Consider the following 27,982-nt stretch of genomic DNA (forward strand, 5'->3'; position numbering starts at 1 on the left):
TGTGTTTGGTTAGCTAGACTCGGTTATATAAATAAAAATGAACAAGTACACATGTCTTTCAATTGGAAACTTATTCTTTTCTTTTTTTTTGAATTCAAAATTGGAAACTTCTTTTTTTTTATGGAGAGGCTTGGGATTCAAAATCCAGTTCTGGTTTCATTTCTCCTCATCATCTCCTCTAACTATTTTGCTTCGAGTCAAAACGACGTCGGATCCAAGCATGAGTGGACTCCGTTTCGAGTCCAAGTCAGGGTAGGGTTAGTTTTGGATTTGGGTTCCGTGGAGGGCAAGATACTTGGAAGCTCCGTTTCCATGGCGCTTTCCGATTTCTACGCCGTTAATAGTGACTACAAAACAATAGTCTCTCTTTCAGTCAGAAACTCTCGCGGGGAACCTATCCTTGCTCTTGCTTCTGGTAACAGTGATTACTATAAGTTCTAAAGATTGAATATGATCAAACAATATAAAGAATCACTCTCTTTATTAACTTGAGAAAATCACTCAAAACTCAAGCTCTCAAACACAATCTCTAAAACTCACAAGTTCATGGCACATCTCACCATCTTCTTATATAGAGACAAAGTTCCTAAAACGCATTAGTAAACCTAGTTTCCTTTTCCTAACTAGATAAGGATTAGTTTAACTTAAGTCCTAAGTTAACTTCAAGATTATCTCCAACATTTTCCCCCTTAATCTTGAAGTTAATATCTTCCATCCCAACAAGATCTCTCATCTCTTTGAATTTGATTCTTCCAAGTGCTTTAGTCAAGATGTCTGCCTTTTGTTCACTTCCCGGTATATGTTGAACGTCGACCAAGTTGTTTTCGATGCACTCTCGTATGAAGTGGTAGCGTTTATGGATATGCTTACTGCGTCCATGAAACACTGGATTCTTTGTCAAGGCAATGGCAGATTTATTGTCTAGTCGGATCATCACTTTGTTGCACGGCTTCTCTGATACTTCTTCTAGGAGTTCTTGTAACCAAATGGCTTGCTTTGCGGCTTCGGTGGCGGCCATAAACTCTGCTTCACAGGAGGACAGAGCCACAGTACCTTGCTTTTGTGAGCACCACGTTATTGGACATGTATTCAAGTAGAAGATATGCCCGGTGGTGCTTCTGCCATCATCCTCATCGATGTTGTGACTTGAATCACTATAGCCCATCAACTCTGTTTTGCTCGTTCTTTTGAAGTGAAAACCAAGAGAGGTAGTTCCTTTTAGATACCGTAGAATCTGCTTGAGTGCTGCCCCGTGAGACTTCTTTGGATCGTGCATGTACCTACTCAGCATCCCTACACAAAATGCAAGATCAGGCCGTGAGTGTAGTAGATACCGTAGGCATCCAATGTTTCGCCTATACTCCTTCTCGTCAATGCTCTGTTCATCACTTGCTTTTGATAGCTTTAAGCCGAACTCCATTGGAGTTAATACCGCATTGCACTCTTCCATACCAGTTTGCGACAAGATCTTCTTGGCGTACCTTTCTTGGTTTAACCTTATCCCATCTTCACCTTGACTCACTTCGATACCTAGATAATAGGTTAATAGACCGAGATCGCTCATCTCGAAGTTGGCTGACATCTCTTCTTTGAACTCGTAGATCATTCTTACGTTTGAACCTGTGACTAAAAGATCATCTACGTAGACAGCCACCAACAGTTTTTGAGCTTTCACTTGTTTCCGGTACAGAGAGGGCTCTTTAGAGCATCTTGTGAACTTCAAAGACTCGAGAACCTGATTTAGCTTTTCATTCCAAGCTCTTGGAGCCTGTCTCAAACCGTATAATGCCTTATGTAACTTATAAACTTTTCCCTCACTACCTTTGATTTCGAAACCTTCAGGTTGGCTGACGTAGACATCTTCCTTTAGGTCACCATGTAGGAATGCGGTTTTGACATCTAAGTGGTGAATTTCCCATCCGTTTGATGCTGCTAGTGCTATGATGAACCTTATGGTTTCAATGCGTGCAACAGGAGCAAAGACCTCATCGAAATCAACTCCATGCCTCTGGATATATCCTTTGGCGACCAATCTCGACTTGTGTTTGTTTATGCTTCCATCTGCATTACGTTTCAACTTGAAGATCCATTTTAATCCGATTGCCTTGGCTCCCACCGGTAAATCGACCAAGCTCCATGTTTTGTTCTTGACTATAGACTTAATCTCATCCTCACATGCATCTCTCCATACTTTATCTTCCATAGCTTCTTTAAAATCCCATGGCTCTTCGTTTAACAAAAGTAACAGGCGTTCACCTTCTTCTTCTGCCAAGCATATGTAATCATCTAGGTAGCCTGGCCTTTTGCTAACCCTTGTCGATCTTCTCGGCTCTGTATGTTCCATCTCGTTATCTTCATCATCCTCTGAGACTGAGGTTTGTTCTTCTTGCTCATTAATGCTAGTAGTTTCGTTTCCTTCGTCGGTATGACTTACATTCTCTGTTTCTTCCTGCCTTTTCTCTAGGCCTTGGTTACCAAAGTCTCCAAACGTAACCTTGAAGTTTCCTGGTTGCTCGTTTTCTTCTGTGTTTTGTTTATTCCACTTCCAGCTTTTATCTTCGTCAAACACTACGTCTCTACTGACTATTATCCTTTTGCTTGTAGGATCAAATATTCTGTAAGCTTTTGAACCGGGTTCCATACCTAAGTGAACAAGAGTACGAGACCTATCGTCTAGCTTTTTAACATTATGTGTGTCGACCTTGGTGTATCCTATGCATCCAAATACTCTTACATGATTGATGTCAGGTTTTCGTCCCTTGAATACTTCATATGGTGTCTGAGCATTGAGAGCTTTGGTTGCGACTCTGTTAATAAGATATGTAGAGTGTCTAATAGCTTCCCCCCACAAGTAGTTTGGAACTCCCATATGTTTAAGAATGCTTCTTGTCATCTCTAGAAGAGTTCGATTTCTCCTCTCTACTACCCCGTTTTGCTGTGGGGTATAGGGGGCTGTCAAGTGTCTTTGTATCCCGGCTATTTCACAGAAACTTTGAAACTCTGTAGACGTGAATTCTCCCCCATGATCTGTTCTTAACGTCTTGATGGACGCACCAGTCTCATGTTCTACTGCGGCTTTGAAACGTTTAAACTTATCAAAAGCTTCTCCCTTCTCACTTAATAGAATAGACCACATATACCTTGAGTGATCATCTATGAGCACAAATACATATCGTTTCTTGCCGGCTGTGGATGGTGATATTGGCCCGCAGAGGTCTCCATGCACTAGTTCAAGTAGTTTGCTTGCACGGTAAGACGTTGCTTTGGGAAAAGGTGCCCTTGCTTGCTTCCCAAGGAGACATGAGCTACATGTTTCTTTCTCAAGTTTTATTTTAGGAAGTCCTGAAACCAACTCTTTACTCATCATTACCTTCATTACATTGAACCCAATGTGTCCTAGCCTTGCGTGGAGCTTTCTTGAGTCACTTTGAGTTTCAAGTTGAAGGCATATAGATTCGTCTATCTCCATGATCACCTTGTAAAGACGATTTTTAGCTCTGTTTGCTCTGACTATTAGGTTTCCGGATTTGTCGTGTAGAGTAAGGTAACTATCTTTCATTCTTACATCGCATCCAGCTTCTGTTGCTTGTCCAAGACTAATTATGTTGCTCTTGAGGTCTGGGATGAAGTACACATCTGCTAGCACTTTCTTATCGCCGTTTTGAGTTATAAACAAAATATCTCCTTTTCCTCTTATATCTATCCTTGAATCATCTCCAAACCGTACCTTTCCAGTGATAGTTTCATCAATCTGATAAAAGAAACTTCGATTTCCTGTCATATGGTTCGATGCTCCATTATCTAGATACCATATACGATCTCCATCCTTCCCGGATTCAAACTCCTTTGGACGTACATTCTTTTCGTTGAGATATACAATCTCATGCATCAATAAGCCGTCAGCCTCATGTGTTTCTTCCGCTTTACTTTCCGTTGCTTCTTGCAGCTTGAGTAGGCGATCAGGACAAACCGATGCGAAGTGTCCAGTCTTATCGCACCGATAGCATGTGATTCTGGTCATATCGAGAGGTTGGTCCCAATATGATCTCCCTCGTCCTCTTCCTCGGTTGTTGTATCTTCCACCACGTCCTCTTCCTCTGTAGCCGCCGTAGTTTTCTCTGTTATGTTGATTCTCCATGTTTGCATACATGAGTTTACTTTGATTTTCTTGATTGTCATCTTCTTCCTCACATACACGCTCTTCATACGTCTTTAGACGACCAATGATGTCTTCAAACGTTGTTGTCTTGAGGTCTAAGATTTGTTCAAGTGATGCAACTATGTGAATGTATTTTTTTCTTGGCAGGCTTTTGAGGAATTTCTTGACGAGCTTTGATTCCTCCATAGTTTCTCCTAATGCAGCTGACTTAGATGAGATTTCTGATAATTTACCAACGAAGTCATCAATGGTGTCGGTCTCTTTCATCTTTAATCTATCAAAGTCAGACATTAGGGTTTGTAGACGCGCCTCCCTGACTCGCTCAGCTCCAACGTTACGAGTTCTAATGGCATCCCAAACTTGTTTTGCCGTTCCCAGCTCGCCAACTTGAAGAATAAACGCCTCTGGAATAGACTGAAATATTAATGCTGTCGCCATGTCGTTTTTTTCAGGTTCAACGGTTTCATTCTCAACTACTTCCCACACCTTGTGAACCTTAAGTAAGACTTTCATACGAATGGCCCAAACGGTGTAGTTTGTAGTGGTAAGCATCGGACACTTGATCGAGGATGATCCTCCTCCATCTTTCTTGATAGCCACGGTTGTAATATCGCCCATTATTAATTTCTCTTTTGCAAAGGTTTTGCTCTGATACCAAATATAAGTTCTAAAGATTGAATATGATCAAACAATATAAAGAATCACTCTCTTTATTAACTTGAGAAAATCACTCAAAACTCAAGCTCTCAAACACAATCTCTAAAACTCACAAGTTCATGGCACATCTCACCATCTTCTTATATAGAGACAAAGTTCCTAAAACGCATTAGTAAACCTAGTTTCCTTTTCCTAACTAGATAAGGATTAGTTTAACTTAAGTCCTAAGTTAACTTCAAGATTATCTCCAACAATTACATTCTTCTCTTCTCTTTGTCTTAATATTCACTAACAATCTATATATGTTCTGTCTTTGTGAATGAAACAGCTGTTGATCTGCTGCAAACTGTAGGAGTGGAGGCGATTATCAGTGGGGATTCGTTGCAGGAAACAAAGCTTTTGGCTGAGATTGGGGAGCAAGCTAGGGTTCCTGTGATTTCACTCAACTCTCCAGCGTCATTGTCATTGAGAAAATACAGTCATTTGATCCAAGCGACGTATGATTCGTCGTCCGAGGCAAAGGGCATTACAGCATTCATCCATGGGTTTGAGTGGAAGAGTGTTGCTCTTGTTTATGAGGATGACGATGACTGGAGAGAGAGTATGCAGCTCATGGTGGACCATTTCCATGAGAACGGAGTTCGTATACAGTCCAAGGTTGGTTTTACAGTCTCTTCAAGCGAGAAAATGATGATGAATCGGTTAAGGAAGATGAAGAAATCGGGAACCACTGTCTTTGTGGTGCACATGTCTGAGCTTGTAGCAACTCATCTCTTCACATGTGCTGGGAGATTAAGAATGATGGGTGAAGGCTTTGCTTGGGTCCTCACTGCCAAAACCATGAACAGCTTACAAGGAAGAAACGGCCACGAATATGCAAAAGAAGCAATGGAAGGTGTGGTTGGTTTCAGGTCTTACATTCCAGTGTCAAATGAGCTTCACAACTTCACTGCAAAATGGAGAAAAACACTGCCTCTTGAAGAGGCTGTTGGGACTGAGATAACTCGGTTTAGCATCTCTGGCGTATGGGCTCACGATTTCGCTTGGGCGCTGGCGAGAGCCGCAGAGTTTACAAGGATGCCAAATGTATCATCAACTCTTCTTGAGGCTGTCAAAGAGTGTAGGTTCAAGGGTTTGAGTGGTGACTTCCATATCAAGCATAAGAAGTTGTTGTCCAGCAAGTTTGAGATTGTGAATTTGATAGGATCAGGTGAGAGAAGGATAGGATTTTGGAACTCTAATGGTAGTTTCAGTAATACAAGACATTTGTCTTCTTCTACTCATAACAATTTGGAGACTATTATCTGGCCCGGTGGGACTATTCAAAGTCCGCAAGGGCGCAAACTAGAAGAAAGAAAGAGAAAAACACTGAGAGTTCTGGTCACATCTAGCAACAGGTTCCCAAGACTGGTGAAGGTGGCGACTGATCCAGTAACAAAAAAAGTAACCGCTGAAGGGTTTTGTATATACGTCTTCCGAGCTTCCATTAGACCTTTCAACTATGAAGTGGAATTCATACCTTGGCGCAATGGTAGTAACTACGATGATCTTGCATATGCACTTAGTAGCCAGGTACTAACCATAACTCTTAAGTTTACAATTACAAAAAAAAAATTCATCTATGTATATTGTGTGGAAACTCAACTACCTCCACTTGCGTCATACAGAAAGACAAATATGACGCGGCCGTGGGAGATATTACAATCACTTTTAATAGATCAAGTTATGTTGATTTTACAATGCCGTTCACTGAAATGGGTATTGGTATTGTAGCACCAAAAGAGAGAAGTATGTGGGTGTTTTTGCAACCTCTAACACCACACCTTTGGTTAACAACAGGAGCTTTCTTTGTCTTGACGGGTGTTATAGTTTGGTTGATTGAAAGACCTGAGAACAAAGAGTTTCAGAGATCTTGGTCGAAACAGATTGGAGTTATCTTTTGGTTTGGCTTCTCTACCCTTGTTTATGCGCACAGTAAGTACTGCTCTTATCTCTTATATACCCATCTTGGTCACAAGAAATTGGAGTGGTGCTTTAAACTAGTGTAGAAATTCTATAAATTACATTAATATTCGCTAAACTAAAATATAATACATTTGAATAAGTTTATATAATTTTTTTTAAAATAAATAAACATATTAATCATATTAAAATCATGCACTAATAATTATTATATATAAATTTATATAAATATAAATAAAAACTGTATGGTTTGTTTTTTATTCACAATGGAATTTAGCTCTATTTTTTAACACTTCAAAATACTTATATATTATTTTATCAGTTTACTCCTGAAAACGCATTTACACATTTGAAAAATGAATTTATAACCCATGAAAGCATTCTTATTCTTATTTTTCATAAAAACATATGTGAAAACATAAAAATTTATAGAAGTAAATTTCCTGTAAATTATTCTCCATGAATTTATGAAATACTATAATATCAACATTATTAGTTTATATAGTTTTTTTTTGAGCAACTATTAGTTTATTTAGTTTTGAATGTAGTTTTTCACCATTTGCTGCTTACCCTTTGTGACAGGGGAGAAGCTAAAACACAACTTATCAAGATTTGTAGTTACAGTTTGGGTATTTGCAGTGCTGATACTGACAACGAGTTACACTGCAACATTGACAGCAATGATGACGGTGCAACAGATACGATTCAACTTCAACAAAAACCACGTTGGTCACCTTTTTGGATCAGAGGTCGCAATGGCTGCCTTCCACAATCCCGGAAACCACGTAGCGAGTATGAAGGGTCTTAGTACTTCTGAAGAATATGCTAAATTCTTGTTGAATAAAACTGTCACATTTGTTGTTCATGAGTTGCCATACCTCAAAGTCCTCCTTGGAGAGAATCCTGCAAAGTTTTTCATGGTCAAGACAAAATGTACCACCAGTGGTTTCGGATTTGTATGTATCCATCCCTCTTTTATCTTCATCAGTTTCTTTACTCTTCATCTTCTTTTATACTTGCTGATAATTAAACCATGTTTCAGATGTTTCAAAAGGGTGACGAGTTGGCGCCTAAAGTGTCCAGAGAAATCTCGAAGCTGAGGGCAAAAGGGAGGCTAAACGAGATTGCGAAACGATGGCATGAGATTCCACTTCCATTCACAGCAGATGATACATCAAATCCTATAACCCTTGACAGATTCCACGGTGTGTTTATGATCACTGGAGTTTCTTCAGCTTTTGCTCTTGGAGTACTTCTCATTCACTGGCTCCGAGATAGATGGGAGTGCCGCGTGAATAGTATGTCATGGTTTTATCCTGTGAATTGGTTCAACATATTCCTCTCGCAACGACTAGTACATCTCAGGATCCTAAGAACTATCCATCCTAGTCCCCTCGATGACCCCATTAGCAAGAATGCGGTTCAAATGGTTCAAAGTAACATTCATAGCATCCTTAATACAAGTGCTCATGTTCTTGTACATGAGTCTATAGCTTAAAGATATCAATGCATCTCTTGACATGTCCTTAACAAAATTCTTGGCAGTAAAATCACTAATTATGTTGATTATTACAAACATGATTACTGCTGTCTTAATAACCAAGTTCTTATATCCACCATACTCAGCTGTAACTTGAAAAATAATATTCTATTACAATTCAAGCATAAACATATATTTTGATGCCTTGATGGATAGTTGAATAATTTCTACACCATAACTAACAAAACAGCATCTGTAACCTTCAAGCTACTAAACCAAACATTATCAACTTTTAATAATGATGGTAGTGGCTGGCAGCTTCCTCCAGTCCTGTTTGAAAACCTCAGAGTCCTCATCTGGCTAAACTACTAATCAAGATTGCAAAAAGAGCAAGGAGAATCCCTCTGCTTGTCGCCAATATAGACCTCGCTGATCCCGAGAAGTTTACCCTCTGTGACTGATCCCTGCAGACAAACCACCAAGACCCAGGTTCATCTCAACAAGTTCATCTCCATCAACTACTACATGTGACCTAGGATCACTAGAAAAAAATAGTCTCCAATGAAACTGTCTCAGGCAGGTATTAACTGAGAAAAAAAACAAGAATCCAGCCATTTTACATTGAGCAGATATGTCCATCTGATTAGATAGCATTTTTTATTAAAAATGAAACCTAATTCATATCTGAATCTCAGAGATGCATATGATATGAACCAACAAATGTTTGGAAAGAGAAGAAAACAATGCTCTTTCTATTCTATTTATGGAAAGTTCTTCAAAATTTTAGAAATATTACAAGAACATTTTGTGTTTCTGAGAAATCTTACCTTTGTAATGGTGAGAGCCGACCACAGTAAATGGTGTTTTCAGGAATAGAATTCTCAGATGTATCAATCTCAGGATTCACTACATTCAAGTACACTTCTTGGCCAAGATACCATGATGCGAGATTGTCTATTCGAAGGTTCCACATGCCAGCATTGTCCAAGTAAACTAAGATAGCCGTCCATGCACCAGGAAACACCTGTAAACCACAAGCAGCTAGCCGTTTAATAACCATGTGAGAAACAAATGTAACACATCAGTTTTAAGTTGTTAAGAGACAAAACACCTGCGTAGTAGATCTAGCAACTCCATCCCCTTTGTTGTATAAACTTCTACTATTCTCTGTCCACAGACCAAAGTCCATCCTTCAAAACAAAACATCAATCAACTTCAGGACTTGTAAATGGATCTGATATCATATATAACTAAACGCAACCTTACCCGACAACAAAGAATGCATAACCATCCAAGTGATAGCTCTTAACAGTAGTGTCACTATTCTGAAATATAATCTCCATGAACCCCTTGTAAGTGCCATTCATGACAGAGGTATCAACCTTAGGATGCCTATTCATCGGTCTTTTCGGAAAATCCAGCTTATACACCCCTGAGATGTTGTACTGCTGAGCAAGCTTTAACGGTGTCGAAGGAGGCAAGTACGATATACCATTAAGAGTGGCACGCAACCTCCCATCTATCTTCTCTGGTGGACTGTTGACAATCACGTAGACATCAGTTACTGTAATCTGACCATATTTGAATGATCCCTGAGGGTTTGGTCGAGCAGCTCCAGCTGAGACATTCAGCCTTATGGATCTTGCTTGGTTCATTGAGAAAGATGTGTCGGACTCAATAGGAGGATCAGGGAGTGGACCTGAAGCGGGTCCTTGGGAGCTAGAGTAGTGCAAGATAGCAACTCCGGTAGCTTTGGGGGACGAGGATGATTTGGTAAACCTTGTGCTGGCTACAATGTAGTAGTCGTTACTACCAGACTGGTCCATAGTGACTAGAAACGAGAAAGATTGACCCACATGAATGTCCATGTTTGTGTAGTTCTGCTGAACTGTGTATGAACCTTCTGTCTCAACAAGAAGTAGGTTATGATTCTGTATTCTGAAGTTTAAGGTGGTTGCTATGCCACTGTTGTGAACACGGAAACGGTATGTTCTTCCTGGTAAATGAAAGTGGTCAATAAGAATCATATTATAAAGCGTAACACATCTATGAGATTGTTTTTTTAATACTAGGAGTTTCGGGCCCTCCGGACCCGAAACCACAGCTTATAATATTAGTTTCGTCCTAGCGGTCATTCGAACTGGGGACCAGTAACACAATGGTCAGGATCCTTCTAGTTGAGCTAACGACATATGGTCATCTATGAGATTGTTGAACTACATTAGAGACAATTTGACACTAAGCTATCAAGATGAAGGATATACCTGGTTCAACGTTTATTGTCCCATAAGGAAACCCACCCGAAGCAAGCTCACTACTGTAAGGAAAAGGTCCAAACCCATTCATGAGAATGCCATCAGGAGCTCCAAAGTCAATCTTACTCTCAACATCTTTCCTCAGCTTCTGATTAAAGAAGAGAGATGTTAAAACAAAACATAGCAAAAGAGAGAACTAACAATGAAGAAACTTTGTGTAGACCTTATGGCTTTTAGTGAACCAATCACTGATAAAGAGAGTAACATCTCCATCAGGCAAAAGAAAAGGAACTGGAATGATGTCTCTATTGTTGATAATGATGCCACCATAACCACCAGCTGCTCTCTGGAAGTTTGTAGATGGGAAATAAAAGAAACTACCAATCTGGTCTTTGACTTGAAACTCATAAGTCCAGTTCCAACCAGAAGGAATAGGACAGTTAGTGCCCAAAACACCGTCTTGCCACGAGTTTTTCCTATGTTGGATCCCATTCCTACAACACAACAGAACAATGTTTGATAATCACAAAAAAAAAAGTTATTAGATTTGAACAAGAATCACCATTCACCAGCCATACCATGTGAGAAGCAAGGGCTCATCAAGATTATTCTTCACGTTCACAACCACATTCCAGTTTGTAGTAACATTGAGAATGGGACCAGGGAACTGCCCATTGATCCCAATAACCTACAACGAGATCTCAAGAACTTGGTACATTGGTCTCAAGATTGAAAGATTGAGAGAGAGAAAGAGAAGGAACCTGTTGGCGAGTGCCTAGAGGAGAAGCGGTGAGGTAAGAGACAGTCCAGTCGAAGAAAACGTAAGGGTCGGCGGCTAAGCAGACAGTTGCCACCGACAAGAACAATACGACCAGTGAAGTGCACGGTAAGTGCGGTGGGGAGCACCGCATTGGATCTCTCCCTCTTTCTCTACGAACCTTCGTGTAAGAACGGAGAAGACATGTGCAGAGACTAGTGGGAAAGCTTTTAACCGTGTGTGGAGAGATAGAGAAAGAAAGAATCAGAGAATGTGATTACAGCCCAAGGCGCCAAAACAGCACAATACTTGTTGGGTCCCACTTATTTCAGATAAATTATTAAAATTCCGACAATCTTTTAGAATATATTCAAATCAACCCCGAGATCGAGACTCCCCGAGATCTTTGTTTTATAAAAAAAAAATTGAATACTGTTTTTAATGCTATAGGCTTAAGAGTTAAGAGTCAACGTTCTTAGAGCATGCGCAACGGTGTGTTTTAGGGAGTCCTTAGCGCTAGATTATAGGGTAATCACATTAAAAATAAATGAAAAAAGGCAAATAAGCGAAGGATCAGTCCGTGTAGAAGGAACTTAAGGACTTAATCCTTAGGGCAGCTGGCACGCTTTGATTGGGTCGAGTTGTGTTTGTGTGTCGTGGTCACGAAAAAAAAAATCATTCGACACAAACGTAGAAAAAAAAACTCTCGAAGAAACAGAAGGCGATTTTCGATCCATCTCGTTCCATCTTCTTCCCTCGCGTTCCAAGATAAATCGAGAGGAATCTGTAGATTTATGGTATTAGATTAGGTTCCTTGTAGTTTTCCTGTAAATTTAGGGTTCGTTTTGCTTTTTTAAATCGAATTGGGGATTTTCGTTTCAAGTTAGGGTTTCAAATGATTTGGGTTTTCAATCGATTTGTAGAGGTTTTGGTTAGTAGTTACGGTTCCGAAACTGAAATAGGTTTGATTAACGATTTGCTTATCTGCTTTTAACCATTGATCCATCTGGTTCTGTCTGTCTGATTTCAAACGATGAATGCTTATCTGCTTCGTCTGCTTTTCTGCTTTGACTCAAGGTTTTATTTTCTTGTGAAACTTAAAACACGATCCTTTGTGTGTTTACACGATCCCCCTCATCTATGCTTTGATAAATTTCTGTTTGGTTAGTCGTCTGATGATGAATGCTCTGTGGTAGTTGTTGTTTCACTTTTGTTGTTCTATTTTGTGCTTACATATTTAAAAATTTCAGGTTAAGCAAACATGGGTTCACTACAACCAAACATAATCATCGTCCATCAACATCGATGCTTGAAACAATCTTAAACTTTTGAACAAAGCAATTTGATATATATAAGCAGAAAATTTGTGTAAGAACAGTGTTTCTTGTTTAGGAAACTTAGTTTACCCCTTATAATCATTTAGAGTTAATTGTAAATACGAGGAAAATTAGCAAACATTATCCAAACTTTGAAATTCATTTTTTTTTTCTGAAAATGCTATGTGACCCAGCTCTAAATAAATACAAACGGGCATTACATAGCCTACAATCAAACATAAAGAAAATGTGGGTCTCCCCACAATAAAAGCAAAAGAAAAAACAGATGCATTTACTATTAACCTGAAATTTTTAAATATGCTTACATAATCATTGTAACCTGTTAAAAGAAATGATCATCACGCCTCATGAGTTCACTACAACCAAACATACTAAAATATTAAGAAAAGATCATCACGTTCATCTTCTTCTATATAAAGAAATGATCATCACGTTCATCTATATAAAGAAAAGATCATCACGTTCATCTTTTTGTTTTTACTATAATGGAGAGTTAAAAACTTTTGTTAAAAAACTTTAATATTATCATTATCTCAAAAGTACATGGAGAGTTAAAAACTTTTGTTATTATTATCTGACCTTTTAATATTTTGTAGATAATTTTAGATAATTCAATAAAAATGTGAGAAAATTTTCTAGATAATTATTGGACGAAATTATTGTCTAGATAATTTTAGATAATTCAATTTTTAATTATTTTCTAGATATGTCATCATCTTCATCCGATGAAGTCGATGAAAGATTGGACGAAATTTGTGAAGAATACGTAGAAGAAATATACAACGACATTGTGGAGGCCCAAACCATACCGCAAAGGACACGTGCATATGTAGAACGACACCGCGAAGGAGGACAAGACCAATTATGGAATGATTACTTCAGCGAAAATTCGACTTTCTCGACTCAATTATTCAGACGCCGTTTCCGCATGAATAAGGAATTATTCTTGCGTCTTGTTCATGGCCTAGAAGCGTCCTTTCCATTCTTTCAGCAAAGAAGAGATGCAACCGGCAGGTGGAGTCTTACTGCACTACAAAAATGTACTGCAGCTATTCGTCTGCTCGCTTATGGTACCGCGGCCGACACCGTTGACGAATATCTGCGACTTGGTGAGACCACTGCACTTTCGTGTTTACATAATTTTAATTCAAAATATTTGGAATAAATTTGGTGAAGAAGATTAGAAATTATTCTATCTTTATGTAAAATTAATGTTCTTTTCTTTAATTGTTGTCTTTTTATGTTTAATTAATGTATTTTATGTTTAATTATGGAATTTTATGTTTAATTATGGAATTTTTTGTTTATTTATTATATTTAGTCATCCAATATATATAAATTATATTTCACAACAAATTTTTTTTTTTTTTTGTAAGGATCCCAACTTCGGACTCACCATTGTACAGCTATTTTTCACAAGAGTCCTTAACAATTAAAAAAAAAAAAAAAAAAAAAAAAAAAGATTAATCTAATCCTAAGGACTCCACAATGGGTATCACCATTGTGGGTGCTCTTACGGACCACAACGTTAATAAATGCCCTTTATAACTTTACTTCTTTCGTTTGTCAAGTTGTTCATATTAAGAGCGTCCGCAACGGGGGTTCATCCCGAATCCTTAACGCTAAAGCATATGTAAGTTTTAATATAATAATAATATTTAGGCTAATAAACGTAAGGATTGGTCCGTAATTAGGAGGTTTAAGGACTTGATCCTTGTGGTACGTGGCCGAATTTGAGTGGATCGTTCGTTAAAGCTGGAAATTTATTAGTTCTTTAGAATCAGTCTTCTTCTTCCCCTCAGCGATCGTCGGAGAGATATTTTCCCGTCGAAGAAAATGAGGATTGACGATAACGAAGGCGTCTCAGCTTCCAGCAAGCACCTGGTCTTCGCTTACTACGTCACTGGACACGGCTTCGGTCACGCCACCCGCATCGTCGAGGTTTTCCTTCTCACTCTCTCTCTCTCTGCATCATTCTTATCTGTGACTACTGCGTTAGTTCGATCGTGGCTAATTTGTGGCAATTCAGGTTGTCCGTCACTTGATCGCGGCCGGGCACGACGTTCATGTCGTCATCGGCGCGCCTGATTTTGTCTTCACGTCCGAGATTCAGTCTCCTAGGCTAAAGATTCGAAAGGTTTCTATCGATCATTTACTTGCTTACTCTTTCAATTGTTTACTGGAAACATAAGGATATATTGATTAATTGGCGATTGTTAGGTTCTTTTGGACTGTGGAGCTGTGCAAGCTGATGCTCTGACTGTAGATCGTCTTGCCTCCTTAGAAAAGGTTTTAACTCATGTGATCACTTGTAAATGATTATTGGTCTTATCTTGATTGCAATTTCCAGTTTATGAGCTTTACACTTTTTTGTGATGCTGCGTCTTCCACAGTATGTGGAAACAGCTGTGATTCCTCGAGCTGAAATCTTGGAAACAGAAGTGGAGTGGCTTCATTCTATCAAAGCTGATTTCGTGGTAATTAACCTTTTCTTTTCATACAATTTCTCAGCCCATCGTTAACTTATCTTGGACTTTTGCTTTGTAAAATTCACCTGGAGAATTTTTCACTTTTGTTAAACACAGGTGTCTGATGTTGTCCCCGTAGCGTGCCGTGCAGCGGCTGATGCTGGCATACGTTCTGTCTGTGTCACCAACTTCAGGTGACGTTTTTTAATATCCTACTTTCAGTTTTGGTGTGTCTTGTTTGGCCTCCTGAGGTCTTGAGCGTGTTGTAGTCCACGTTCACAACCTAGCTTTTGTTATCAAATGTTCAACTCCCCTGTTTTAAAAGAAAATGTTTATAGTGAAAATATAGTCACAAATTGATTTTCTCCGGTGATCGAATTGAATAGCGCAAATTGGTTTCATGCTCAGCTTGATCCTTGAAGTTAGACTTTCCATTGATTCATGATTGACCAAAAATTTGATGCTGAATGGTTGAGCTAGGATTCAATATAGGTGACACCATTGCACACATTATTTTTAATTACAATCCTTAACTATTCAAAAAGTAAAAAAAACATTAAAATTTAATATTCTAATCCTAAGGACTCTACTTCCCAGCCTCACCGTTGCGCATGCTCTAAGAAAAGACAATGGTCTACTCGGTTAAAGTTTAAAGTTTATTTATTTATGATTTTAAAAGTATAAAGTATGTTGAAGGAGCTTTACGACTGGTCTACGTTCTTGTTTTCAAATGTGGGATCACTCTGTTATGTAGTATTGATTGAAATGGATATGGATCTGATCCACTCCACCATATGCTTGCATGTAAGCAATTTGAAATGGAAACACTACCCTTTATATTCACTTTAAAGCTAAAAGAAGGATCACTTCCTAGACAAAGAAAAAATGCAGGAATGTCTAGAGCCTCAACATGCTTTGAGAGAAAGGTTAGAAAGAATGGAGAGACCCTGGGCCTGGAGAGCCACGAGAACCAAAGAACTGTCCGAGATGGCTTCGGAGAGTCATTGATCATATGCAGTGGAAATAATGCTGACAACTTCTTGGTTTGTTTTCTTCTTCTTTTAGTGTTGTTCTTGGGGTATCATATACCATCATTTAGCTATAAAATGAATAGTACTAAATTTCATGTTCTAATAGATTTAGCTTGGAATAGAGATGTTAAATGCAGCAAGTTTTACCCATTGTTAAATGGAATAGATATGTTGACCAAAAAAAAACATCTCTAGCTAGAAATGATGTTTTGTGGCGAAACCTTGTTTATGTTATTTTTAAACTCTTGCTTACGTACTCTTATCTTTATGTTTATTTATGGATATTCATATGTTCATTGTCTAGTTTTTACTACTCATCTATAGTGCATGTAGGTATCAACTTGTTGTATGTTATTGATCGGAGATCTTGCATGTTCTTGTCTTATATTAGTATAACATAGATTGGTCGCCAAATTGCTTGCTGGACACAACGGAAACTAACAATCTACAGCTAATTAGTAATGATTTAGGTTACTGTGTGTGTGTGTTTGCTTTTCTAGCAAGGAATTGAGAGAGCTGGCAGCAGTGGATGTTGAGCTAGTGAAGACTCCAGAAAAATAGGATCAGAGTCCTTACAAATGAATAGCGGAGATATGGACAAGGACTATGAAAGGGATAGTTAGTGAAGCTTTTTCATCTCGTCCCATGGCAAACATTAACTTAGAAATTAATCAATTGCATTGCCACTTAAGATGTTTTCACCAGACTCAACTATCAACGATGTACCTTGTGTTAATTAGCCTTCTTCCGTAAAACATTTGAAGGATGGACGTTCTAACTAATACAAGGAAATTAGGCATGAGTTTTTACTATAGGTTTTGCCCATGCTAAAGTTTGTGTTTTGTAAGTGCGTCAATTGCGGATATAATTTTAAAAATCTAAGAATTTGTGGTTATAAAGAAAAGATGTAACAAGACAGAGAAACAAACAACTGTCTAGAATTAGTAATAAATAGAGTTTTGACCAAGTTTACAACCTCGAGACAAAAACAATCCTTTCAAAGAGACGCACATGCTAGCCATGCAAGTGTGAAAGATTAGCCTTGGATTATTTTGAAAAAGATCGTCGTTTTGGAGATTCTTTTGTCAGATTAAGCTTTCTCGCCAGTTGCACACCACGCGCCTCCAGGTTTGATACTTTTAGCCAAGGCTTCGCGTCTGCTTCCCACGCACAGTAAACGAGCGTGTTGTATTCCCGCAACACACTTCCCATGTGACAAGGTCCATTAATTTTCCACCCTCTAGGCCCAATCATTCTTCAGGACAGACAGATCATAAATGTTACCCTCACATTCCAAGGCAATCAACAGTATTTATTAATCCACGTGGCATCATTTCACTGGCCGGTCCGTTTTTCCGACAGGGAGAACACAAAAGCAGAGAATTCGTACCTCTTTCTCGCCTTCAATAATTCTGATCCCCTCCTCCACTCTGTTTCAAGCTGTCATCAATGTCTTCTTCTTCCTCTTTCATCTTCTCCTAAATCGCGAAAGCAAACACAGTCGAAGAGATGATGCATCGCGTTCTCCATCTTCTTATCATCTCCACTCTTGCGATCTCGATCCTCGCCGAGAATGATTCTATATACGATGTCCTTAAAGCACACGCGTTGCCGATGGGGCTGTTACCGAAGGGCGTCGAGGAGTTCAACGTTGATATGGAGACGGGACAGTTCTCGGTTTACCTAAACCGGTCGTGCGAAGCGAAATACGAGAGCGAGATACATTACGAGGCAAACATCACGGGGACGATAGGCTACGGAAGCATCGGTGGTTTGTCCGGTATAAAGGCTCACGATCTGTTCCTGTGGTTTCCGGTTAAAGGGATCCGTGTGGACATACCTAGTTCCGGTGTTATATACTTTGATGTCGGAGTTGTTCGCAAACAGTACTCCATGTCTTTGTTCGAGACGCCTAAGGATTGTGTTGCTGTTGAGAACGAGGCTGAGTTTCGTGGGGATGATAAGGTAATTGATTTTGAATCTCTTTGTCACCATTTTGTAACACGGTCATTATTTATTTTGATATGTAATTGTTATACTAATGTGTTATGTCATGGGTGTTTGTGTGCAGGTTCGGTCATCTATGTTACAATTCCACGAAGTGGATCAAAGTGATGGGAGAGACATTGTGTAGCGCCAAAAGGGTTGATGAATGTTGTAATGAAGATGTGTTTAAAGTATACAAGTTTAGAAACTTTTAGGCTGCTCATAGATTTATTTTTGAAGACACATACACATACACACAACCTTCTGTTTGAGGTCAGATACTCACTTTGTTTGAAGTGGAAATGAGATGTGAGCGCAAGTTTAGACGGGAAGAACAAGTGTGGGAAGGTTTTGTATGGAATGTTGAGATTCGGTTGTTGGAGCGATCATAGGTGATTGAATGTTTTGTTTTATCATGTTTTGCACTTTGTCATGTATTTTTTTTTTCTCCTTGTAGCATAATACATAATATGTATGTAATGTATAATAGATGTGTACCTGTGTAATATTCTTTATCCCCAATAAGATTATTTACATTTTGCAGTATTTTCCGTTCACTTGATCATATTCTCTAGCATCTTTTGTCTGTGATGTTCTGGTTTATGGCATGTGTGCTCTGGCTGGTGATTTTGTCCCAACTCTGTTTCGATTGGTTTTCTTTTTAGTATCTTCTGTTTGGGTTATGTCTCCATGTTAAGGCTTTGTCTCTGGAGGTTTGGAACCTGCCAGCTATTGTATTCTGCATCTGAATCCTACCTTGTATCCTTCTTTGTTTCTCATATGAATGAAGTTCAGTGTTAAAAAAAAAACAATGATAAATATGTCACTTATTGTAATATAACAACCTTGCTTGTACAAGTTGCAGCGCCGGCCTATATATAACTCGTTGAGCAAATTGAACCATGCCAGAAATGCATGTGTTATGGTACTTCTTCTAGTTAAGGTTTTTGATCAGATTAAATTATTTTAACTTTTGGTGGTCAACTACTAATAAGTAGTAGTAAGTGTGTAACCTCTGTTATAAGATAACATGTGTTATATATATGCATGAAAGAAACATCTGATTGCAACGGTGTATTATAAAGCTACACATAAAAGAAGATTTGGAAATAAAGCATGTGCCAGACATACTGAATGAGAAAGAAAGAGATGTTTTGTACTAATTGAGCCAGTATGAAGCAATCCTTTGCCATGCTTTGCGGCTTGCTCACTTCATGAAAACAAAATTACATTGATAAGCGATTATGTCCTACCTTGAATCATTAGTACATGACTTTTCATCTTATGAGTTGATCAAAATATTAACCTTGATATATTATTGACAAATTTGTATGATCGTTCACTCGCACTTTTCAAGTGGGCAATGAACTTCTCTAACAAGAATGATAAAACACCATTATTTTATTTGGTCCCTTGCTGATCAGCTCAGAAGATTTCCATAATTGAAAACCTGAATTTGTGTACCAAACCAATATTGATAACCAATCTTTATTTATTATTTAAGAAGTGGTTTGGTTTCAGTTTTATTAAATAAATTATTATTACTAATAATCTAAATTAGCAAAGCCGACTTAGCTCAGTGGTAGAGCGCGTGACTTTTAATCACGTGGCCGTGGGTTCGATCCCCACAGTCGGCGAAATATTATTTTTTATTCTAATGAATATTTTATCATTTATCCTCTGTGTCTCCTTCAACTGTTCCTCGTTATGTAGTCTATTCATCTTCGTTTTTCCTCCTTTCCATCTGATCGGAGAAGAGAATCTCTTATTCCCTTGATGATTTGCTCATTTCCTTTCTCCTCTTGTTCATTCAAGCCAAACTAAACCCAGAAACTGAAACTTTGGGTTCAACTTTGAGCCATTTAATTGATTAACATTGTCCAAAAAGATGATAGAAAAAGAATATCGCCCATTGTGTGCGATGTTTTTTAATCCAATCTCGGTAGGTAATGGGTAGCATATACACGTGTGATGCATATGATATCACATCACATCTAGAATGGGTGAGTTCCTTAGTAAAAGAAAAACAGATACTTGCATACAATGTCTCTCTTTGTCTGCGTTCATATTAAAGATTTAAAGATTGTATATATGTTATTTCACCTGTGGTTATTAGGTACACAAGACGCCCTTCCAAGTTCTTGATGAAATCACGTATTAGTATAACCACTGTTACAAGCTGCAAGGAAAGGTTTGATGTGTCACTATTTAATAATTGTAATATTTGGTTGGTTTAATATGACCAATGTTGTGCCCATCTGGTTAATTTATACACTGAAACATATTGTTAATTTATCCTCTGTAACCATTCAGTTGGATAAGGAAAACTGGATAACTTTGATTCCAACCATAATCTTGGCATTAGTTAATAATTAAATTATTAATTTACTTTTGCAAACGGATTAGTTGAGACGAGACACGCCGAGTAGACAAGACACCACACATAGCCCAATAGACAATAAGATTAGGAAAATAGGGCTATAATCGTAAATAAAAAGAAAAGTAAGGGTGAGTCTCCGGACGTGAAAGCAATTCTTATACCCGTTTAGAATCATCGTACGGTTACAAAACGATTCCGCTTCTCCGCTTCCAAAATAAATAACCAGATAGTACCCTTCACACACGCCATTTGCATTTTCTCTCGAGTGTTGTTTTTTCCTTTCTCTCAAAGATGGCTCAGGAAGATGTTGCTTCGGTTGTTGAGAAGTCTGTTACCTTCACCGCGTACAAGCCCCAGCTGATCGTGGAGTCTCAGAGGGTCGGTGACGCTGTTGCCTTCTACAAGACCGTGTTTGGTGCGGAGGAGACTGGTCACTCTCTCTACCCTAAGCGTAAGGCTGACCAAGAGCTTCCTCACCTTGTCTCTGCCGAGCTCAAGCTCGCTGGCACTACCGTCGTTGTTTCTGACGTCTCCGTTAACTCTAAGTAAGCTCTTTAACCCTCTCTTGTGTCCACGCTTGTTTTAGGGTTTCAGATCTTGTAGAGTTTGGGCTTCGCAGAAGAGTCTAATGGGCCAGCAGAAGCATACCTCCTTGGGCCAAGTCAGCGCAGGCCCACTCCAAGCTTGTACCACCTGATCACATACGAAGCATATATAAGGTAATGTTAGTATGGTGATTAGGTTACGACAGATACAAGCAACAACATAGGGTTACAAGCAACAGGAGATCTAGCATACAGAGCAAGGGAAAGGAGACTTCAACAAGGAGAAATAGCTTAGGCTTAAGTCTATCTTCTTACGCTAAGTTGTTGTATTCTCTAGCTATAAGCTGAGGTGATCTTATTGTAACCAACCTAATCCACACTGAGTTGGTGTGATTAGTAACTCTTTGATCTAGTGGAATTTGGGAGCAGGAGTTCTCCCACGAGACGTACCGTGCCGAGGGCCGGGAACTCGTTAAATTGATTGTGTCATTACTTTCAGTATTAGTCCTAGGTCTAAAGTAAACTTGGAACCTAAGTAAACCTAAAGAATAATCTCTACAAGTGGTATCAGAGCTCAAGGTTTTCCAAAGGTTGCTTAGGAAGAGAAAAACATATATCCAGTACCTGTTCAATGGTGTCGTCTAAGGAACGCGTGGATATAGATCGATTCGAGGGTGATGGAGATTTTGCCCTTTGGAAGGTGAGAATGCTTGCTCACTTTGGAGTGCTTGGATTGAAAACTATCCTCACAGATGAGAAGCTTCTAAAGGATGAGTCTGATCCAAAGGATGAACCCGAGTCAGCAATTAAGGACACGGGAAAGGGGCTAGCTGGACTTGTTGCTCCCACACCTGCAATTGACCCTGTAAAATTCGAAAAATCAGAGAAAGCCAAGGACCTGATTGTGCTGAACGTTGGGAACAAAGTCTTGAGGAAAATCCAACATTGTGAAACTGCTGCTGCAATGTGGAGTACACTAAACAACTTGTACACAGAGACTTCTCTACCCAACAGGATTTATCTACAGCTCAGGTTCTATACTTTCAAGATGGCAGATTCAAAATCCATTGATGAGAATGTGGATGACTTCCTAAAGTTAGTGGCAGACTTAAACAACCTGCAAGTTGAAGTATCTGAGGAAGTTCAAGCTATCCTACTGCTAAGTTCTCTACCTAACAAGTATGATCAACTCAAGGAGACTCTCAAGTATGGGAGAGACACTCTGAGTCTAGCGGAGGTCACAGGGGCCGCCAGGTCCAAAGAGAGAGAACTAATTGAGAGCGGTAAGTATACCAGGTCAGGTGGAGAAGGTCTGATGGTGGCTGATAGAGGAAGATCAGACCAGCGATCTGGAAAGGGCAATGGCAAATCCTACAAAGGAAGATCCAAAAGCCGGAATGGAAGATCTAAATCACGCCCTAGGAACAACAAAAACAACAAAGGATGTTTCATATGTGGCAAAGAGGGCCATTGGAAGAGAGAGTGCCCTGAGAAGAGATCTTTCAAACCGCAGGACTCAGCCAACGTAGTAGCAGAGTCCACAGAGCCTCTAATCCTCAGCGTTAGCACTCAGGATACAAAAGATGAGTGGGTGATGGATTCAGGCTGCTCTTTTCATATCACTCCTGACAAGAGCTTCCTATTTGACTTGGAAGAATTCAAAGGAGGAAAAGTGTTAATGGCAAATAACACTCACAGCAACGTTAAAGGAATTGGAAAGATTAAAATTCTTAACCCAGATGGTTCTCTGGTTATCTTAACAGGAGTCAGATACATGCCAGATATGAGCAGAAATCTGATTTCATATGGAATGTTGGAAACAGCAGGCTGTTGGTATGAAGGCAAGGACCTAAGTGTTAACTTTTACAAGGACGATAAAAGGATTCTCTCAGGGAGATATCATTTAGGACTATATTATCTTCAAGGAACAGTTTTGAGAGGAGAGGCAAATTTATCCAGACCTGAAAGGAATATGACTAATGTTTGGCATTCACGCCTCGGTCATATGAGTCTCAAGAATATGTCTACACTTGTCAAGAATGGATTTATAACTGACAAGGATGTTAAGGAGTTGGATTTCTGCGAGCATTGCATAATTGGTAAGTCACATAAGCTGAGCTTTCCTAAGGCTAAGCACGTGACTAAAGGAATTCTAGAGTATATTCATTCTGATCTTTGGGGTTCTCCGTCTACACCAGATAGTCTTGCTGGAAATAAGTACTTTGTTACTTTTATTGATGATTTTTCAAAGAAAGTCTGGATCTATTTTTTGAAGACTAAGGATGAGGTATTTTCTAAGTTCAGAGAATGGAAGGCTGAGGTTGAGACTAAGACAGAGAAGAAGATTAAATGTTTAAGAACAGACAATGGTTTGGAGTTCTGCAACAAGCAGTTTGATGAGTACTGCAAGAAAGCCGGGATTAAGAGGCACAGAACCTGCACCTACACTCCACAGCAGAATGGGGTTTCAGAGAGGATGAACAGAACTATTATGGATAAGGTGAGATGTATGTTAGCCGAATCTGGCTTGGACCAAAGCTTCTGGGCAGAAGCGGCAGCGACTGCAATCTATTTGATTAACAGGTCACCTAACTCCACGCTGGAGTTTAAGCTACCTGAGGAAGTTTGGTCGGGATTCAAACCTGATTTGGGACATCTCAGAACGTTTGGATGTTCCGCATATGTTCATGTGACAGAAGAGAAAACTGGACCTAGAGCCATCAAGGGAGTGTTTGTAGGCTACCCTATGGGCTCTAAAGGATATCGAGTATGGATAGAGGAAGAAGGGAGATGCAGAACAAGCAGAAACGTTGTCTTTAATGAGGATGAGCTCTACAAGCACACGCTTGCCACAGAAAAGAAAAACATAGAAGTGGCAAAAGAGAAAGACAATAAACGTGAGAAAAGAGCTAAAAAGAGAGTATCATTCAGTGATGAATTGATCAGGGGTCCTTCACTTTCTCCCGAACTCGAAGCTACACCTGATCAAGGTGGAGAAGATTCATCATCTGAGTCATCGTCTGACAGTTCTACAAGTTCTAGTAACCAGGGACATGTTGAGGAAGGGGAGAGTGAGAATGCAGGCACTGACTCCCTAGACACCTATGTTTTGGCTCGAGATAGAGAAAGGAGGCAGAACGTGAGGCCTCCATCACGTTACGAGGATGGAAATTTTGTTGCCTACGCCCTCAATGTCATCGCAGATCTGGAAGTTCAGGAACCTAAGTCCTATGCTGAGGCAATGAGAAGCCCACAAAGGAAGCTGTGGAAGAATGCGGCTGAAGAAGAGATGGAGTCACATAGAAAGAATAGAACCTGGGATCTCATTGACAGGCCTGCAAATTCGAAGCTTGTTGGATGCAGGTGGCTATTCAAGATAAAGCCAGGAATCCCAGGTGTTGAGGATAAACGACACAAAGGCAGACTAGTTGCTAAAGGTTATTCTCAGACTGAAGGAGTTGACTACAACGAAATTTTCTCACCAGTTGTGAAACATGTTTCCATCAGGCTTATGCTCAGCATTGTAGTGAACCTAAACCTAGAACTAGAGCAGATGGATGTTAAAACTGCCTTTCTACATGGAAGCCTAGAGGAGAGGATCCTAATGGAACAGCCAGAGGGGTTTATAAAGCCAGGAACAGAGAACAAAGTTTGCTTGTTGAGAAAGTCTTTGTACGGCTTAAAACAATCCCCAAGAAGATGGAACCATCGGTTCAACAGTTTCATGAAGGATCAGTTGTTTGAGCGCTGCAGCAAAGACCTGTGTGTCTACATGAGAGATGTTCAAACGGAGAAGGCTATCTATCTACTTCTCTATGTCGATGACATGTTAATCGCATCAGGAAACAAAAAGGTAATAAAAGATCTTAAGGAAAAACTGAGTGGAGAATTCGAGATGAAGGATATGGGAAAAGCCTCAAGAATTTTGGGCATGGATATTACAAGAGACCGAGAGAAAGGAACCCTGATCCTATCTCAGAGTAACTACATTGAAAAGGTCCTAAGAACGTTTGGAATGCAGGACGCTAAGCCAGTGATTACTCCTACTGCGTCACACTTCAGACTCAGGAGTCTGACGGAGGATGAGTGGAAAGTAGAAGCTTCACATATGGAGAGAGTTCCATATGCTAGTGCTGTGGGGAGTCTTATGTACGCTATGGTAGGCTCCAGACCTGATCTAGGTTTTGCAGTGGGCTATGTATGTCGATTCATGAGTAAACCAGGGAGAGAACACTGGAAAGCAGTTCAGTGGGTTCTCAGGTACTTAAAAGGAGCGACTGAGTCTAACCTAACATTTAAGAAACATTCTACTTTGCACGTGGAAGGATATTCAGACTCAGATTATGCTACAGACATAGACAGGAGACGCTCAGTTACAGGCTATGTATTCAAGTTTGGAGGCAACACTATTTCTTGGAAATCTTGCCTACAATCAGTTGTGGCTCTATCTACCACAGAAGCAGAGTACATGGCTATGAATGAAGCAGCTAAAGAAGCAATGTGGCTAAAAGAAATATGCTCAGAGTTGGGGTTCAAACAACAAAGTATTAACCTACACTGCGACTCTCAGAGTGCACTAGCTCTAGCAAGAAACCCAGTCAATCACGAAAAGACAAAGCACATAGCTACCAAATTCAACTTCATTCGAGACCTAGTGGAATCAGGGGACATCATCCTAAACAAGATTCATACTAACGTTAACCCAGCTGATTTCCTAACGAAGACAGTACCTGGTCAGAAGTTCCAGCTTTGCTGTGAGCTTTTGAACGTCCACTAATAAGGTGGAGAAGGCTCCAGGTGATCCTATTCGAATTGACTCCACCCTCGCATAACACAAGCAGTTATGTATGTAAGTATGTGTAATGGGAGTCAAACCGTAATAAGGAACACCGTGATAAGGGTAATAGGAGATACCTGGAGCCCAGACAGGGTCGAGAAGAGTTCTCGACTCAGGTGGAGGAACATGGAAAGGTCAAGCAGTCACGGGCTTGACAGCAAGGAGCACTCAACAATCATGATGTGCTAATCTGAGTTCTACGGAATCAGTAAGCGTCACCAACCACCTACCACTAGCTACAAACCATATGTGTCAGGGACCTACCCCAGTGTGATACAAGACAAGGTCTGTGAGAAAGGAAAGCGTGTCAAAAGCTCACCGAGCTGAGGCGAGATACTCAAATCGAGTTCCGTCAAGATCGCGAGGAAGGAACTCAGCATTGAGTTGAAATCGATCCCTGAAATGAAGAAACAAGGGTTAGATCGGAGCAGATAAAAGACATGCATAGTAGGACGAAGGTGTATAAGTACCTACCTCGTTTCACAAGCGGGGTGGAGCGTGAAGACAGAGTTGTTTGAGTCAGAGCGTGACTCATGTCGGAGCAGGCGTAGAATCGCCGGAGAAGACATACTCTAAACGCAAGAAGTGAAGCGTCAGTGAAAGATCCAAGAAAGTTCTCAACTTTCTTTACAGATGATCCTAATCTCAAAAGTAAACAACGAGATTAGATGTACCTGGAGATAAAGGAGAGCCGAAGTGAAGTCGTCACGACTGAGCTGAAGGAGATCTCTCACGGAACGGAGCCGAGATCATTTCGATGATGGAGGTTCGCAAGGAAGAGAGACGCGGAGAGGAGAGAGAGTCAAGATCGATTCTTTCCCGACCACACAAGACAAAGAGAGGAGGCTGTCGGCACAAGGGTTCACCGAGATGGGCCAGTGTTGGGCTCAAGCCAAACTGGTGGAGATTTGTAGAGTTTGGGCTTCGCAGAAGAGTCTAATGGGCCAGCAGAAGCATACCTCCTTGGGCCAAGTCAGCGCAGGCCCACTCCAAGCTTGTACCACCTGATCACATACGAAGCATATATAAGGTAATGTTAGTATGGTGATTAGGTTACGACAGATACAAGCAACAACATAGGGTTACAAGCAACAGGAGATCTAGCATACAGAGCAAGGGAAAGGAGACTTCAACAAGGAGAAATAGCTTAGGCTTAAGTCTATCTTCTTACGCTAAGTTGTTGTATTCTCTAGCTATAAGCTGAGGTGATCTTATTGTAACCAACCTAATCCACACTGAGTTGGTGTGATTAGTAACTCTTTGATCTAGTGGAATTTGGGAGCAGGAGTTCTCCTACGAGACGTACCGTGCCGAGGGCCGGGAACTCGTTAAATTGATTGTGTCATTACTTTCAGTATTAGTCCTAGGTCTAAAGTAAACTTGGAACCTAAGTAAACCTAAAGAATAATCTCTACAGATCTGGATTATATTTGTGATATTAAGAGTATTCTGAGAGTAGTTTGTGTTTTTATTTTGGAACACAACTGAGAGTAGTTTGTGTTTATAAACTGTTTTACAAGTATTATTATGCTTATATTGCTGACAAAAAAAATATTATGCTTTTATTGTTAAATACATTTTTTTTGTTGTTGTCATGTTGTTACATAGTGCGAACAAGGGGTCCATGCCTGCAATCCTCGAAACTGATGACGTGGAAGCGGCCGTTATGCAAGCCGTTGGCGCCGGAGCTGTCAAAGTGGAGGAGGAGGTTGAAGGTGGAGTCAAGGGTAAAGTGACGGATCCCTTCGGTTTCACATGGATCTTTGTTTCTCCGGCGAAGAAGAGTGAGAACGACGAGACCAAAGAGGCCTAACTGTCGTCGTTGTCTGATCGGTTTCTGAACAAACTTTTATTATCCTAGTCTGTTTATGCTTTTAGTTTGTCTTTTTGTGGAATCTCCGGTATCAATAAACCGGATCGGTTAGCTAAATGACTTTATTTCAAGTTTAATTTTCACCCATTTTGACAATACTTTGGTGAAAGAAAACAAAAATTAATCTCGGATGTTAATGTTCTGTTGATTTATTTTTCTCTTATCTATTTTCCATATTCTCTATAGATTTATGTCATTTTGCTGGTTTCGTTTTAGAGATAGAACCGCCTATTGAAAATTTAAATGAATGGTTAG

At 39.7% G+C, this 27,982-nt stretch overlaps 4 protein-coding genes and 1 non-coding gene across 6 annotated transcripts; 4 read left to right on the plus strand and 1 right to left on the minus strand.

The window, feature by feature from the left end:
• Window positions 1–3: 3 nt before the first annotated feature.
• On the plus strand, window positions 4–8,337 carry LOC103854809 (glutamate receptor 1.2-like). The gene is made up of 5 exons (XM_009131773.3): window positions 4–415; window positions 5,145–6,388; window positions 6,484–6,790; window positions 7,361–7,734; window positions 7,821–8,337. Exons 1-5 carry the CDS (start codon window positions 52–54, stop codon window positions 8,274–8,276), a joined length of 2,745 nt encoding a protein of 914 aa, XP_009130021.2. The 5' UTR covers window positions 4–51; the 3' UTR covers window positions 8,277–8,337.
• Window positions 8,305–11,696, minus strand: LOC103854537 (monocopper oxidase-like protein SKU5). Its single transcript, XM_009131479.3, has 8 exons — window positions 11,275–11,696; window positions 11,092–11,201; window positions 10,737–11,007; window positions 10,523–10,661; window positions 9,525–10,254; window positions 9,370–9,448; window positions 9,086–9,282; window positions 8,305–8,722 (listed from the first exon to the last, which is right to left on the minus strand). The coding sequence occupies exons 1-8, from the start codon at window positions 11,422–11,424 to the stop codon at window positions 8,611–8,613; spliced, it is 1,788 nt and encodes a 595-aa protein (XP_009129727.1). The 5' UTR covers window positions 11,425–11,696; the 3' UTR covers window positions 8,305–8,610.
• Window positions 11,697–12,918: 1,222 nt separating this feature from the next.
• On the plus strand, window positions 12,919–15,482 carry LOC103854538 (L-arabinokinase-like). The gene is made up of 6 exons (XM_009131480.3): window positions 12,919–14,240; window positions 14,410–14,548; window positions 14,637–14,744; window positions 14,828–14,896; window positions 15,001–15,084; window positions 15,193–15,482. The coding sequence occupies exons 1-6, from the start codon at window positions 14,143–14,145 to the stop codon at window positions 15,271–15,273; spliced, it is 579 nt and encodes a 192-aa protein (XP_009129728.2). The 5' UTR covers window positions 12,919–14,142; the 3' UTR covers window positions 15,274–15,482.
• Window positions 15,483–17,439: 1,957 nt separating this feature from the next.
• Window positions 17,440–27,879, plus strand: LOC103854539. Of its 2 annotated transcripts, XM_033284661.1 has the most exons (4): window positions 17,440–18,071; window positions 18,178–20,095; window positions 20,209–21,017; window positions 27,463–27,879. In XM_033284661.1, the coding sequence occupies exons 1-2, from the start codon at window positions 17,616–17,618 to the stop codon at window positions 18,238–18,240; spliced, it is 519 nt and encodes a 172-aa protein (XP_033140552.1). In that variant the 5' UTR covers window positions 17,440–17,615; the 3' UTR covers window positions 18,241–20,095; window positions 20,209–21,017; window positions 27,463–27,879. The 2 variants fall into 2 exon arrangements, with proteins under 2 accessions (XP_033140552.1, XP_009129729.1); XM_009131481.3 differs by having other exon boundaries at window positions 18,178–21,017.
• On the plus strand, window positions 19,658–19,729 carry TRNAK-UUU. Its single transcript has one exon. It is a non-coding gene; the product is annotated as a tRNA-Lys (tRNA).
• Window positions 27,880–27,982: the final 103 nt, after the last annotated feature.

This window comes from Brassica rapa, chromosome A02 (assembly GCF_000309985.2).
Source record: "Brassica rapa cultivar Chiifu-401-42 chromosome A02, CAAS_Brap_v3.01, whole genome shotgun sequence".
Classification (NCBI taxonomy): Eukaryota; Viridiplantae; Streptophyta; class Magnoliopsida; order Brassicales; family Brassicaceae; genus Brassica; species Brassica rapa.